General features: G+C 36.3%; 1 protein-coding gene and 1 non-coding gene across 8 annotated transcripts in view; both read right to left on the bottom strand.

The window, feature by feature from the left end:
• Positions 1–16805, bottom strand: part of LOC134790156 (PAX-interacting protein 1-like) — a 173849-nt gene that overhangs the window by 109322 nt on the left and 47722 nt on the right. Inside the window, exon 2 of one of the 7 annotated variants that reach the window (XM_063760966.1) lies at positions 7128–7151. The exons of the other annotated variants lie outside the window; for them this stretch is intronic. Coding sequence (XP_063617036.1) covers positions 7128–7151 — 24 coding nt within the window. The remainder of the gene's footprint in view (positions 1–7127; positions 7152–16805) is intronic. 7 annotated transcript variants of the gene reach the window in all.
• Trnak-uuu (transfer RNA lysine (anticodon UUU)) lies at positions 5023–5095 on the bottom strand. Its single transcript has one exon. It is a non-coding gene; the product is annotated as a tRNA-Lys (tRNA).

Raw genomic sequence — 16805 nt, 5'->3', positions numbered from 1 at the left:
GTATAGCCGCTAACATAACTTATTTATTACCCTACATCCTACCTACAACTCATGTTCCTTTCAACGTTCCAAAGCAATTCGCTTATTCATATAGCTATTGAGTAAAAAGCATCGCTTCCGATTAAATATAGCGATCCATCATCAGCGCCGATGGTACTCGAGCATCGACCGCCGCAATGCGGCGCAGCCATGGTTCTTCGCAACCGACGTGTGCCTCACTTTTTGTTAAATGCTGTTTAACATGCAAACGTCTATGAGTGAATTGCAAAAAAAATGTACATAGTTAAGCACCTGTAATTAGTCTAAAGTTAATTGATTCCACTGTGTTACCACAATTAAGCCATTTCTATTTTAATTAGATGCATGAAAGTGTGTTAGCGTATGCTAAAGACTTATACCTATGTGTACGAATTAAATACAATAAATACAATACAATACAATTTACATAATTAATTTTATATATGTGTACGAATTAAGTATGTACAATAAATACAATACAACACAATTTACATAGTTAATTTTCGTAACACAAATGAATCAATTAAGTTAAGACTAATCACAGCTTCTTAACTGCGCTTAATTACGTACATTTTTTTTGCAATTCACTCCTATGTTAATAGTTTCATTGTTTTGTTAGGCCAGTCAAAAATGAGTGTGGCTCCCTCTTTATCAGACTGCAAAGTAATCGGATTTCAATAATAGTGAGTGTATAGACGCTTAAGGGTTTTTTTTTAGTTTAGAATATGTACTTTAGTGTCGTAATTTTACTCAAGAACGGCATAGAGATTATTCAGGAAAAAGAAACCGTTGTCGCAAAGTTTTTACTTGTTCTACTTGTTTCATAAAATTCGTTTTCAACTCGTATCGGTCACGTTTTCAAAAACGTTTCAAATGTTTACGCCGAAAACTATTGTTATCCGACACGTGACGGGGGTCAAGTGTAATATATAAATAAAAACAGCAGCAGGTACTTCTTTGTTATTTAATGTTTTATATAACTAGGCAAAATATTTTTGCAGTGCAAAAAATACATAAGTATGTAAGACTATTTAGTTATAGTATATTTAAGTACCTAAGCATAGCACTGTATATATTATTTATCGCTTTTGTCTGTTTTTTTTTGTTTAATGCCTGTCGGTGTTAAGGTGTCGGTCTAAAATTACCTAAGACGGATTATCCAAATATACTAAACTAACTTTCAAAACTACTAATAATAGGGTACTAAGGTTAGCCTTATGTCGAGTAGGTTCACATATTGGACCAACATAGGCTAAGGGACGCGGTTGTGCGTTAGAAAAAGCAATCGATATTGCTAACTCATTCCTCTGCTCATTCAAGTCATTCATAGCTGCGTCTCTGGCCTACGTTGGCCCAATGTGTACTCGGCATTAAGCTCCAGAGAGAGGTCCTAAGTAGCTAAAGGAAACCCAAAAATCTTAATGCTGACAACACAACTTGCTATTTCAGTCAATTTTCTTTATTTTAACCCTTTGCATTGGACGCTAGCAAGATCGTGATCGTGAATAAAAGAGTAATAGCCACCATTGTTTTGTTTTCTTAAAAAAATAGTTTACCGGGATCCGGGATTTTTCACCCTGAGTACCTAGTCTTGAAAAAAGAAAACAAAAAATGGGTATTCCCAAGCCGGTGTTGCATTTGTATTGTTATGTTACTACGTCGTGGTATTCCCAACTTATTATACATTTAAAGTAGATTTCGACAATAGTGAATTATTTGACAAACAAGCGTAAAAAAAACAACAATTGAAGAGTCATGGCTATTTTGGGTTTGACTTTGCGATTACTTTTTCTGTTTTGTATCTCTTTAAAAATAGGTATGGTACCTAGTAAAATAAAAGCGATACAACATCTAAATCCATTTTGAACGATGTAAACCTACAAGTACATACGTATTACGGCTAAAGGTATAGGGACCGTGCGCGTTGGAGGGTCTGCCATCTTGAGGCCTGAATCGGAAACATATGTGCACATGTACATTGCCAAAACAAGTGCTACCATCTACCGTTCACGTAGGTGTACGTTTCCTTGTGCATGCTGTGGGCAGAGTTGGGCAAAATGTAATCGACTGACGATTAACGATTAAAATTAACCGACTTAATCGCGAGCAACGATTAAAAGTGACGATTAATTAATTTTAGTCGAAAAGCTCCGACTAATATTGTCACGATTAAATTAATCGTCGACTAATTACCGGCGATTAATTTTTTTAATCGATTAATTAGTTCGATTAATTTTCTCTCGATTAATTTTAGCAATAAATATGGTCTTTTTAACCGACTTTAAAAAAAGAACGAGGTGCCTAATTCGTCTGAAACATTTATAAATAATATAAGTAACAGACGAATTTTTATGTATGTTCACTTGGAGACTATTAATTTCGACCGTCTTCGAATTTTGTTTTTGTTTGAAAAGGGATGTTTTAGAGTTCGTCCCATTTTGTTATCAATAAAATACTGAAATCGCTATAGGCATACCTAAACCAAAATTATCATTTTTTTAAACAAACACGTGCATTTGCTCTCGAAAGGTACCTTACTATTGTGCGAATTATATAGACCGGCTGACGAAGATATAATAATGGCATTTTAAGCTCTGTAGTCAAATTTTTTTGTTAAAGGTTGTTCTTATCTCGGGTTATGTTGACAGTTCTTAAGATCGTATGACAATGGCAAATTATGGATAAACGGATTGTTATCTATTTTGCAATTTCTAGTCCTGTGTAAACAATAAAACAAACCGACAAAGAGTACGTATGCTTAGTATTTTATGTCACTGTATTATATGCCACGTGTTATTAGTTTCTCAACTTACCCAGGTGTTTAACCCTTAAATGCATGATTTTGTATTTTTGCCGGAAATTAATATATGTATCACATAATTGTTTCCTGATTCTAGGAAAAATGGTAAAAAAAAATATAGCATCGATTTTTACTGCGAAATCAGTGTTGGAAGTTGCATAGGCTAAATCATATGTAAGTGTAGCGTTCGATGTAAGTAGTAAGTAATTACTGCATTGACAATTTGAAACCTTATAGAAAACAACTGATAAGAGGTAAGTAATGTGTTTGCTCTTTCATACACATACGTCGTTCTCTTTCTAATTTTTATACCTGCGCTACAAGCCCTAAACCCTTACCTAGAGATGCCGCGCTAAGTTATCCGCATTATTATAGTAACCAATGTAACCATCTTATATTATTGAAGCACATTTATAACACTGGAATGGTTTTTAATGTGTACGCAAGAAGTTTTGATTTTTAGTTACATACAAAAATGACCACCTGTCTACTTTCAATCGAGAGTTAATCGAGAAATTTAATCGATTAATATTAAGATTAATTCAATTTCAATCGTATGTTAGGTCGACTAAATTAATCGCCGATTAATTTTGACGATTAACTTTTTTAATCGATTGATTAGTCGATTAAAAAGTTAATCGATTAATGCCCATCTCTGGCTGTGGGCTACATCGGAAGCATAAACGTCACATTTACGCCTCGCGCCAAAAATCTGACGGCTCCTATGCTGCCCCCTATAAGATCGCCCGCCTTTGTGACTGTAAATGTTACAATACAATACTCTTTATTGCTCACCTCACATAGTTTACAATAAAATACATAAATGTACAGTAACATAAAGACAATTGAATAGAATTGGTTAAATGTTATGCTGATGTGTTACCTATTTCTTCTATATTTTGTTTTGTTTGTTTTAATTTTTTACTTAATACTACCTGCTAGTACGATTAAGATATAAATCGGTTTGACGAGTTTTATTTACGAATTTATAAATTGAATAATAATACTTTTTCCTTTTGTTTTATTTGTGGTATAACACATAAACAGTAGTAAGTATATATTTCCAAAGTTCTATAAAGAGTTAATTTATAAATACAAAAGGATTAACTTCTTTTGTATTAAAAAATGTTATTATATTCTATGTTCGCCCTAGCAAATATAAAACTGGAAACACAATTAGTGTTGGTAGGAACTCGAGTCCTTTGTCGAGACTTTTTTTAAGAGCAACTCAAAAAAAACTCGAGCCTACGAATAAAGACTCCGTAAACAAATAGGTTTTTCCTATATAATAGTAAAGAAATTAGGCGTTATTGTATGATTTGTGTACCTAATCCATAAAATAATTATACATAAAGACAATGCATTTCGAAATTGTTGTAAAAAAAATCGAGAGTTCTCTGAAAAGGACTCAAGTCTCTAGAAAAGAATCGGGTCTCTATTAAGTTGAAAAGAACTCGAGTTTGGACTTAATTGTAAGAGTGAACAACTGAGTACATAGTCTTGAAGCAGAGGACTCAAAGTACTCGAGTCCTACCCAACACTAAACAATTGCCCAAGAATTTAAATTATATGTACTACTAGCGCCATCTATCTTGTATAGTTAAAAACAGGCCCACATACAGCATAACATGCCATCTGTTGGTGATCTTCGGAACTATGTAGAAAGCAGACCGTGCAGGAACTTGTTAATTTTAGTAGTAAGTAAGATATCGCAGTTTATTATACGCACGCCACTAGATGGAGCGGAAGACAATTCATTTAATGAACACTTGCTAAAAATGTATTTTACATAGTATTTGAAATATGTAATGTTAAACCAAAGTACCTACCTAACTAAATTGTGTACGGGGTTATAGATATTCCAAATTTATTTATAGGTATATTTGTCTGTAAAATTAAAGATTACTTTATTTTTATAAAATTAGTAAATTATCTCATTTTTTTGGACTAATTATTTACCTATGTAGGTATGTACAATCATAAATAAAAATATACATACATAATAGTACAAAAACGAAGTACTTAGCGAATAATTAATTGAATTATCGAAAATGATTAAAAACATAAAATAAATGTACCTACTTGTTAGAGATAAAAATAGAAAACATAAAAATCAAATAATATAACAAAAATGCAAGAAATTTGTTCACTGATAAATCGTACACTTATTGTAAATAAAACATAAAAAAGTAAAAAAAAAGAGCCGCCCGAACAGGGACTTGAACCCTGGACCCTTGGATTAAAAGTCCAATGCTCTACCGACTGAGCTATCCGGGCTCATGTCTGCCCTGTCGTAAAATGGGTAGAGCATTCGACAAACGGAATTTGCCGATATGAAAACAATTTACGTCCGATCCATTGGGTTAATAATTGAATCATAATTTTTACAACTTACACGTGTACCATAAAATATTAATAATACATGACTGACATTTCATTTGTTCTCGTAAAGCTATACCAAGCTACACAAAATGCTCGTAGTTCCGCTACTCGCCGGTAGAGGGCGCTGTATTTAGTATCTGTGTAGTACGAGTGCAAATTCAGTCCTAACTCACTTTGTTTGAATCGATACCAACGTTAAATGTTAGGATAAAAATATTAAATTCAGCATATTATAGATAAGTATACAAATAATTTTGGGCGCGCTGATCGCGCAAAGAGTCAGCTGAAAATCCGTTTTCTGGCTGAACCAGGCGTGGCTCACTCCGCGATTTCGTCGCTTTGCAACAGGTAGCTAAAAGCACATCCGTTCCACACCAATTTTGGTGGCTAGCCATAAGCCGCGCGTGGCGCTGTCGCCACCTAGCGGCCATAACTGTCCTGATCGTAACAGACGCGTTTTGTTAGAGAGTGAGTCTTCTGTACCTAGTACTATTATTTATTCTGTGGCTGAACTGAACCTACAAGCACTATGTCTACTTACTGAAATACCTGTGAATCTGTTACTAATCTAAAGGGGCCCACTGATTAACAGTCCGCCGGACGGTATCGGCCTGTCAGTTAGAACAAAATTTTGACAGTTCCGAACAACTGACAGGCCGATACCGTCCGGCGGACTGTTAATCAGTGGGCCCCTTTAGACTGTCTACCTACTGTAAGAAAATATCCTTGATAGGTATCTATTATAATATAATAGCGAAGCAGAACAGGGTATTTTATGTCGAGTAACCTTTTTTTAAACCTTTAACTCCGTCCGTCCGTCCGTCCGTCTGTCTGTCACCAGGCTGTATCTCACGAACCGTGATAGCTAGACAGTTGAAATTTTCACAGATGATGTATTTATGTTGCCGCTATAACAACAAATACTAAAAAGTACGGAACCCTCGGTAGGCGAGTCCGGCTCGCACTTGTCCGGTTTTTTTCTTGCCTGTTTGACAGTCCCACTGCTCTAGTGTCAAAGAAATTAGGTATGTTACAAGTAAGTTCGCACAATATCACGAGGTCTAGTAAAATTGAGTAAGAAACGGTTCTAGCCTTATGCTGTCAAAACATAAAAAAACTTCAAACCCCGCCAACAATGCTGCTTCTACCGGCATCGGCAATAACCATTCACCCAATGAATGGGTGAATGTAAGTTTAAAAGAAATGCTGAACGTGTTAGTAAGAAAACGAAGGCTAAAAACACTAACGTCACTAACAGTATTTTAGCAGAGTTCTCATAAAAGCACTACAATGGCATCAAAGGAACATTTTAGATATATTTATGTAGGTAAACTCTGGCTTTGATACAAACACTATCTTTCCTTTGATGTCGAACTCCTAAAACCTATGCCTATTTTAGACACCTATGCTACAAAATACTTCACGAGAAATCTGCTAAAAAACGAACTCTCCTAGTTGGTTAGGATAAAGTAAATGGGTTGTAAATCTGTCAAAAAAGCAAGCCTTTACATTGATACTAGATTTCCACGTTTAATTCGATGCAATCTTGCTAATCTGACGTAGGATAACTAGGATAAGCGAAAATATCGACAGGGTGGAATAAAATGACGCGTCGAGACTTTATCGAGGGATCGGCAATTTCCTATCGCACACCGATGTAAATTAAACCATAAAATTCCCTAGGACGTCACCGTCGCATACGAATATGCATCTAATAGCGCTTGCTTTTAATTTCAACCTTGTTCATATGGGCGTGAGGTTGAATTTTGAAAGCCGCAGTTGGTTAAGATGCGAGTTAGCGAAAGTAACTTGTTTTGATACGATTTGTGACGTCAGTGGAACATTGTGATGTGGGTTCTAGTAAATGGTTCTGCCGCGTCGTTAGGGATTCGTCTCGACGCGTCACTTTTATCAACTAATGACTCACGGTGTGCGTCGCAAACTGCAGTACCTGTAACAGAAAGTTAGCCAGTTAGTGTATTCATTAGAGCGGCTTAGGCCTTGTTCTACCAGTGACGTGGTACAGAGCATCACATACTTCATGTTACATAGATGTTGTTTTATTTATGCCGTAGGGTGGATAAAGGTGAGGTTACAGACTCCAAAAACTCTTTATAAGGCTTTGCGAAAATAGGTGTGGACCGCAGTGCATATTTAATACTTTTACTTATTGTAAACGTAAATACTCTTTAATACAATGTAGTTTTATTTTATACAGAAGTTAGATTACATATTTAATATTGAAAAGGAACTGGCAGACCTAATCTACCCTTATAACCCTATCCTAAAAATGATGACATATCTTAAAGGTCAGGTACCTAATTGAATACAAATAGGGGTCAAACTAGGCACCCGGCAATGTTAGAAGGGTGGCGGCTATTACTTATAAGGGGAAAATTAAAATAATGTTATTCAGGTGAGTGTTTGTGTAGGTGTACCTACCTATGAAAAAATATACATATATGTCGGACCCTGACACCAGAAAGACGTATTGCAGCGTTATAGTTCATTATTTTAGACGCCTGTATAAAATCGATTAGCAATGTTGAGCTACGTATTATTTGGTTGTAACAAAATAAATAAAGTTGTGTAGAGAGTAACTCCGTCTATTGGCGCATTGTTGAAATAAAGTTGCGTAGAGAGTAACGCCATCTATTGGCGTGTTGTTGAACTGAGATGACAGGTAGAAGGCTTTGGAACGTCGAGAGGTTTCTCTCGAGTGAGCGTAGGCACGAGTTGGCGTTTTTGTCGGTATGTTGGTAGACTGGTGGAGCAGGTTTGCCAACTTGACTGAGGCGGGAGCGGAGAGGCTCCGCCGCTGGTAGTTCTTCTTGATCGGACCGCGCTAGAGATCGGACGTACTCGTTAGCCAACCTCGTGCCTAACTCGCTACGTTCCTGAAGGCTTATACCTAAAGGATTATTCTGATAGCTTATAAAATCCCGCGTTCTTTAACCATTTAGCTAAGTGTTTTATTTCAAGTGTTATTTTGATTTCTTATGTTTCATTAGAAGCTTACTTTTGTGAAATAAAGAAATGATGTGTTATGTGTTGTTTTAACTTGTTTTGAAAAGATTTGTCCCTCTAAGTTTGTTGCCGGTCCCATATAGGGCTAAATCTTCTCATGTTAGAGGCGTAGGGTTGGAGCCGGCCTAGTTTGACTTGAATAAAGATTTAAACGGTTTCTTTTTACTTTCATATCGCTCCCTTGAGTTAAACATAGCAATTAGTTCTTTTAAACATTTAGTACTGAAGTATAGTAGGCACTAGTATGGTTGACGAGTCCTAAGGTTTATTTCATGCACTGGTAGCATGGTAGCATACTGGTTTAGCTGTGAAGTAATACATTATCGTACTACCCCACGCGCCCACCGCCTTTGAGACCATCCGTATTCGATATCAGCAAGTGGGATTGCCAAGGTATCATGTATTGCTTACACAGCCACCTGGGAGCGTGGTGTATTTCTGGTGACCTACATTCCATAATCTGGACACGTGGTAATGGTAAGCTCACGTGTCTAATCTTGATTGAAAGTGTGCTGCAACCTGAGCAGGGACAACTTACAGACGCCATCACACCTGTAACACAGAAGCAGCTGTGCAGTATCGTCTGTTCTGGAGATTTGGAAATAAAAGGACAGGTTTCGTTCCAATTGTTTATTAGTGAATTTTATTATGAGTGTAATGGCGAAGCATAACAGTCTAACGTAACTAATTAGCTGTCACTTTTCGTATTGGCCCATTTTACCGTGTTACTTATTTTTGGAACACGTGTTTGTTTGTTCATAGAAGGAAATAAAACGTACTCATTGAAGTTTAAATTTTAATCTGAGATTTTTAAAGTCCCGTATCCTATGGCAATATGTCTTTGGGTCCGCTACTAGGGCACATTCACAAACCCTGAAGTTTAACCTGCATACATGATAAACCTGATACCGTGCAAATGATGATTTCAGTAATAGCCAGCTATGATGAACCACATCGTGCATCTCGCCATCTGCCGCAGCAACGGCAACTGCAAGTCGGAAAGCATCAGCCTTCGTGCTTGGGTCGGACTTCACCACCACCACCTTTGACTTGGTCGCGTGCATCATGCTTTATTAATCTGGTGAGCAGTTCCCATTTCGTTGGGATTATTTTGAGATGTTTTACTTCTGTATAGAAGTGTTGAGCGAGTTTCTGTTGTTAAAAGCTAAAGTAGAAAGCGATCTTTAGTGATTTGATCAGTGATGTTCAGTTTCAGTTGATCAGTTGACGCTGATAGTACCAATGGTTCTGAGTAACATGATTTAAAGAACCGTTTTTATTTTCTTTTTGGAATTCACTCTTAACATTGTTTTTGCTTTCAATGGACTGAAAGCTTGTACTTTCGAAGGACTGAAAGTACGCCCGATGGACTGGGCAATACTGTCATGCTTTCGATGGACTGAAGGCACGCCCGATGGACTGGGCACTACTGTTTTGCTTTCGATGGACTGAAGGCACGCCCGATGGACTGGGCACTAATGTTTTGCTTTAGATGGACTGGGTATTGTTTAGTGACCGCATCAGAAGTGCCAGAGCATGTAAGAAGTGCACGTGGTCTGCTTTTTATGTGCAGAATGCTCTTTGCAAGGAGTAGCACTTACGCGGCTGAGATGGTTACTTCTGACGAGGGTCTGGTATCTGCCGAAGGACTGGCAATGCACCGAAGGACTGGTGTTGTTTTGTTAAAAATGAATTCCCGTTGATGTACTGTGTTCATAAGAGTAAAATTGGCATTATTAAGTCAGAGTGCTATTTATTTTAAGGTCCTACAATGATTATTATCACATTTGACCAAAATATTTTTTTTAATGCCAGATAATTTCCCCGTAAATGGATATTGATGACAATAGTAGTGATACTGTCGAGCAATGAATTAGAGCTGTTGTGATTTGTGTTTTTGATGTTTGAGATTGTTCTGTTCACATAAATTTGAGAGTATCCGCCAGATGGAGGCGATGATTAATGGAGTGGATCCGCTAGATAGCGGCGATGATTACTGATTATTTTCATTAAGTCGTTGCTCGATGGACTATTTTTGACTAGAGAATTGAGGATTGTTAAAGTAATTTTGAACAATCATTTTTTGTGGTTGGATTGATAACAAAGTTTGATTTTAATAGTAATTTGAGAGAGACCCAAATTGTGGGTCAGGAATGACCGAGCAATGAGATACTGTGCTGAGTATTTTGTTACAGAATCAAATGCATACACCCACACACGAGGACGTGTGTAGCGCAGGACGGCCGTGTCGGACCCTGACACCAGAAAGACGTATTGCAGCGTTATAGTTCATTATTTTAGACGCCTGTATAAAATCGATTAGCAATGTTGAGCTACGTATTATTTGGTTGTAACAAAATAAATAAAGTTGTGTAGAGAGTAACTCCGTCTATTGGCGCATTGTTGAAATAAAGTTGCGTAGAGAGTAACGCCATCTATTGGCGTGTTGTTGAACTGAGATGACAGGTAGAAGGCTTTGGAACGTCGAGAGGTTTCTCTCGAGTGAGCGTAGGCACGAGTTGGCGTTTTTGTCGGTATGTTGGTAGACTGGTGGAGCAGGTTTGCCAACTTGACTGAGGCGGGAGCGGAGAGGCTCCGCCGCTGGTAGTTCTTCTTGATCGGACCGCGCTAGAGATCGGACGTACTCGTTAGCCAACCTCGTGCCTAACTCGCTACGTTCCTGAAGGCTTATACCTAAAGGATTATTCTGATAGCTTATAAAATCCCGCGTTCTTTAACCATTTAGCTAAGTGTTTTATTTCAAGTGTTATTTTGATTTCTTATGTTTCATTAGAAGCTTACTTTTGTGAAATAAAGAAATGATGTGTTATGTGTTGTTTTAACTTGTTTTGAAAAGATTTGTCCCTCTAAGTTTGTTGCCGGTCCCATATAGGGCTAAATCTTCTCATGTTAGAGGCGTAGGGTTGGAGCCGGCCTAGTTTGACTTGAATAAAGATTTAAACGGTTTCTTTTTACTTTCATATCGCTCCCTTGAGTTAAACATAGCAATTAGTTCTTTTAAACATTTAGTACTGAAGTATAGTAGGCACTAGTATGGTTGACGAGTCCTAAGGTTTATTTCATGCACTGGTAGCATGGTAGCATACTGGTTTAGCTGTGAAGTAATACATTATCGTACTACCCCACGCGCCCACCGCCTTTGAGACCATCCGTATTCGATATATATAAGTCATTCGAACACAAGTAGATACCTACTTAATATCAATAAAAATAATGCGCAATAACATACTTAATATTGTGTTTATATTAAAAAAAATCCTTCGGGTATACGATTCTGAATTTTCTGACAGATCAAATGTCCACAGTACACAGTACTTGTATGATTAATTGATTATGGATCTTAAGAAATTGTACAAATAGGGGTTATATCGCCTGAATAAATGTTTTTTTAAGACGTGGTAAAATATGTATATGAAACAAGACTATATTCAATTTAATTGAGATGTAAACAACAGTTGTAAAATCCTTATGTGGCGTCGAAAAGTTTCCAAAAAAACAGAAATTTCTCATATTTTTGTATGGAGGTCGAATAAAATTATTCCATTTATAAATGAATGTTTCCTTTATTTCCTGTGAAATTTTCCTGAAAATTCCGAGAACATTTCCAACTTTTTACAAATTGCACATCTGTAGTCAGAAATCATATTTAGAAATATTTTCAATTCACCGCTTTGTATTCAAAAATCCTCATCGTTCAATGTTGTGGATAGCGTAATGGCTACCTACATATAAACTGAAATACCTAAATAGCTACTAACTCATGTAAAGTAATCCGCCTAGCCTAGACCTTGCCTAGCTTGGTTCGATACCCCTTATAATTTGCCAAGTGCGTGTCGGCAGAGTGAAAAACCCTGGAATGCGGTGCAGGTTCAAGAACTTGATTTTGCTAATTAAGCGTTCAACACACTGGGCGATCCGCAGGTAGTTTTTAGGGTTCCGTACCCAAAGGGTAAAAACGGGACCCTATTACTAAGACTCCGCTGTCCGTCCGTCCGTCCGTCCGTCCGTCCGTCCGTCCGTCCGTCCGTCCGTCCGTCCGTCCGTCCGTCCGTCCGTCCGTCCGTCCGTCCGTCCGTCTGTCACCAGGCTGTATCTCATAAACCGTGATAGCTAGGCAGTTGAAATTTTCACAGATGATGTATTTCTGTTGCCGCTATAACAAATACTAAAAAGTACGGAACCCTCGGTGGGCGAGTCCGACTCGCACTTGTCCGGTTTTTTAATATTGTGTTTACACGGGGTTATGATATCTTGGAATGTTCGACTTAAATGCGGGCGTTTCGTCAAAATTGCTATAAAGGGTAAATTACTCCTAAAACTTTTCATCTCCAGTGTGAAGGGACTTCTTGCCTTTTATTCAATGGACGCGAGTTAACACAAGTTTTATGAAATATAAATAAGCAATAAACATGCACTTACACACACCCCCTTTAATTTTAATCAAATCATACCAAGGCCAGGCACACAACACTCATAGTATTTAAAAGTTTTTGATCTATGTGACCCAACAGTATCTAATTAATTGATACGTATAATGGTAAATATTTTTAGCACTTACGTTTTTTAATATATTAACTCCATCGTATCATAGCAAGATGTTATTTCATATGTATGAATGCCCGTTAATTGGTATTTAATTAATTGAAATAATTACCTACTGTCGTGTTGATTGTGTTTTGTAATAAAGTAGTAGAAAAATATGACTAACCAGGTAAGTTAGCAATGCGGGTATTTATTTGCCAAACTATAACAAAGCCAGAATGATGGGTCATGAGTTTAGCAGTCTATATTTGTGTATAACTCATTTATCTATAAGGTGGTGGAGAACTACAGAATTGCCAAAAATACGTTGACAAAGAATTTTTACAGTGCATATATTGTTGATAATTTTGACAAACGTTTGCGTTTGTGTATCAAAGCCAAAGATAATATGTTTTGTTTCAGTTATTGATTACGGTTTTGATTTTTTAATTACATTTTGTAAAAGATTGTATGTAAGAAAAATAATTCCCGTGTAACAGTTTTTCATGTTCAATACTTATTACAAGTATTACAACATTGCAATAATTAGAATAAATGAAAGAATGATTCCAACTTTTGCTTTGGTATATATATACTTAGAGTTAGACCAAGAAAAGTCTGCAACGATTTTGATAGCACACGCAGAGCTCGTGTTATTTGGTCGAAAGACGTTTTGCAAATTTTTAAGACAACTAACATAGTTACCTACATATTATTAGGTATTTAGTTACGAACAACAAACATCGCAAGTTAAATAAAAGCTTTTCAAAATATACCTATTATTTAGCGTGTTATTGTAAAGGGATCGATTTGAATAACATCAATTTTCATATTTATTTCTCGTTGGAAAATAAAGACAGTAATGAATGACTGGTAGTCAGTATTTACATTTACCAAATTGAGTAGGTAAAAGGAAGGAAGGAAGGTGCTTAAACAATAACATAAAAACGAATGTACATATTTACATTCCATTTGCTTAGTTAGACGAAAGTCCTCACTAATATTATAAATTCGACAGTTAACTGCCTGTCTGTACCCCTTCACACTTAAACTAATGAACCGATTTAGACGAAATTGGGTATGGAGATAGTGTGAGGCCCGAGGTATGACATAGAATCATTTGTATCAATCATCGTCATCGCCATCGTTCGTCCTCCCACGCAGACGAAGTCGCGGGCGGAAGCTAGTATTAACAAAAGTCTACCTTTTAATAAGAATGTGTCGAAAGTTTGATAAGAAAACATAAAAAGCTTCGAGATAGTCCTATGTCTTACATTATATACTAGCGACCGGCGGGTCGGGTCGGCTTCGCAAGGGTAGGACCTTGACAATTTATACACTTAAAGGCCTGTGCACACCGGCTGCGTGTGCGTGACGTGCACGTGCGCGTGCTGCGTTGTAGTATACAGATCCTTAAGGGGCCGGTATATGACGTTTTCGATTTAGACCTCACTTTGTAACCATAATTTGTTCAATAAGTGTTTAATAATTGCATTAAATTACACGTAAATTTGTTCACGAAGAAACCGTGTACCGACTCTTTGTGCCATTATATTTTTAATTTGCTGTTATTCTCTACAAATCGACACTAAAAGTATCAAAAAATCAAAATATGGAGTTCCGTTTGAGACAGAAGCAAAACAATTTTGTCTTTGACAGTAATTGAATTATTGTATGATTCTGAAAGCTAGATAATTCAGCTACCAATTTATTATCGATTTATATTTTTACTCACAAAGACAACACAGAAATTCAATCTCAAATGTAAACTTTCGAACAATTTCCATACATTGACGACATCACTCAAAATTCTTCTTCAAGTCAGATGCCCGTTGGGGCTACACCGGAGCACACGTGTACTTCTTCAAATGAAAATGACAGCTTGATTTTCTTGCTTTTGACAATTATATTGACATTAAATCATATACGCACACGAGAAAGTATACCAGTAGATAAATTGTATTTCAAAAAATAGGGTACATAAATATCTGCCTTTGTCTCATTTAAATTTGATTTGCTGTTATAATGGTTGAAAACCGCAGTAAACTATCTTAAAACAATACGATTACAGTCGAATTTAAGTATTATGTTCCTTCAAAACTCGCTTAAAATGAAAAAAGTTTAAAGACTCATCTTTACTGATTGGGATAAATTTTTATTATGCTGGTATCATTTTGCGTCAGTTTAAAAACGTATTTGACTTCTGTACGTCAATGAATTTTGATGACAATTGTAATCTTGTATTATATTATACAAGTTTTATCTTAAAATATTGCCTATTAACAGGAAGAGTTATGTAATTCGTATAAGTAATACCTGAAAGTCTTGTACCTAGATCTGTAATACCATGGATTGCGACGAATAAATGATAATGATTATGCCGTTCGTTCCGTCTATATGTATAATGCGTGTACGTGCTGTTCTCTGAAAGTACTAGCGAGTTTTTGCGGCTTTGGAGACCGAGATGAAGCTTACAGGCCAATGGCGCTCTAGTTATTGTTATGTATACCTATGTATCGAATGTTTTATAAATTACCTATAAAAAGCAATGTTTTATTTCGATTAGGTCTACATTTTGTGCATATTGCATATCTGAAGTATTTTCGTACTAAACTTGAAACTTTCGTTGAAACTAAATAAAATAATTATTCCAAATGTACAGTCGCCTGCAATTTATGTTACACAACGAAGGCCGCAAAAATATCTGACACGATCTTATTTGTAGAACCATAAGAACATGTCACATATTTTTGCGGCGTTCGAAGAGTAGGTACCGTCATTATCACCAACTTTGCCCGCTTTTTTTTTAAAACGAATTTCTCAAAAAACATCACATATGACTTTTTTTGCTCAGCACGTCCATTGTGATCAAACGCATCAGTTTATTTGAAAAAAATATATTTTTTACCCATTTTTTTGCGTTTTAGAGGGCGGGCAAAGATATCCGGGGTTTTCGCCAACATTGCCCACGTCAATTTGGTATTCAAATACAGCTCGTATGATGATGATGTCTAAGGATCACTTAAAGGTTTTGGGCAATCCTACCATTCCCTGTTAATAACTTAGCGATAAGTGTAAAAACTTTAAAATAAATTTGCTGGGCAATGTTGCCTACCCGTTTTTGCCCATTTCCAAATAAGGCTCGCCTAAGCATTTTACAAAGGCTAGGGTTGTCACTTTTGAGAAAATCTGTTACAATAGTTTAATGGCCAAAAATATGATTTTTGTTGTGTTTTTCATTCGTTAACGGGATAAAACATCTAAATAAAGGATAATAAGACAAATTAAATACAGTATATATTTATAAACTTATTTTAGTGTACAAACATAACCTTCTTTTACTTGCGAAGTTGGGTAAATTAGATGAAAGTGACAACCCTAATCCGTTTTTGGTGGTGGGCAATGTTGGTATGGATGCCAAATTACCGGATTACTTTGCCCACCGCTAAAACTTTTGTGTATTTAGGCCTTTTTAGTTTAAATCTCAATAGACATAATCTATGCTTCATGTGTTATAACTCAAACCCGGAAATATTTGTCAAAGGGTTCTCAATTTTTTCTACTTGCATTTATTATTTATAAATTTTTTGCCCGCCGAAATATACCCTATATTAGACAACTCGCTCAAATCAAAATTCCCAAGTCAAGTTATGCACAAGTTTGGTATATAGTTTTGTCAGAAATATAACCTATATTCTACTAAAAATAGCAGGGTGGCCATAACTATTATATTTTTTCTACATTAACGAATTTGTTTAAAATTGTCGTTTTGGGCAAAGTTTCCCTGGAGGCAAAGTTGGCGCTAATGACGTAACATATTATTGCAGGTGACTGTACATAAACGTTTCGGTGATTTTGAGATTATTTTTCAGGTTAGTTTACTAACAATCAAGTTATGCAGATACCGATTTCGTGAACGTATAAGTAGTAAGGTACCGCTATTGTTTAGCGATACCGATTATTTTTGAAGGTAAAACTATACCGGTTGAAATATAAAGATATTAAAATTACAGCAGGGACAACCATTTTTTATAGG

This window comes from Cydia splendana, chromosome 4, assembly GCF_910591565.1.
Source record: "Cydia splendana chromosome 4, ilCydSple1.2, whole genome shotgun sequence".
NCBI classification, from domain to species: Eukaryota; Metazoa; Arthropoda; class Insecta; order Lepidoptera; family Tortricidae; genus Cydia; species Cydia splendana.
The sequence above is the reverse complement of the archived record's forward strand: the minus strand, read 5'-3'. Positions and strand labels throughout refer to the sequence as shown.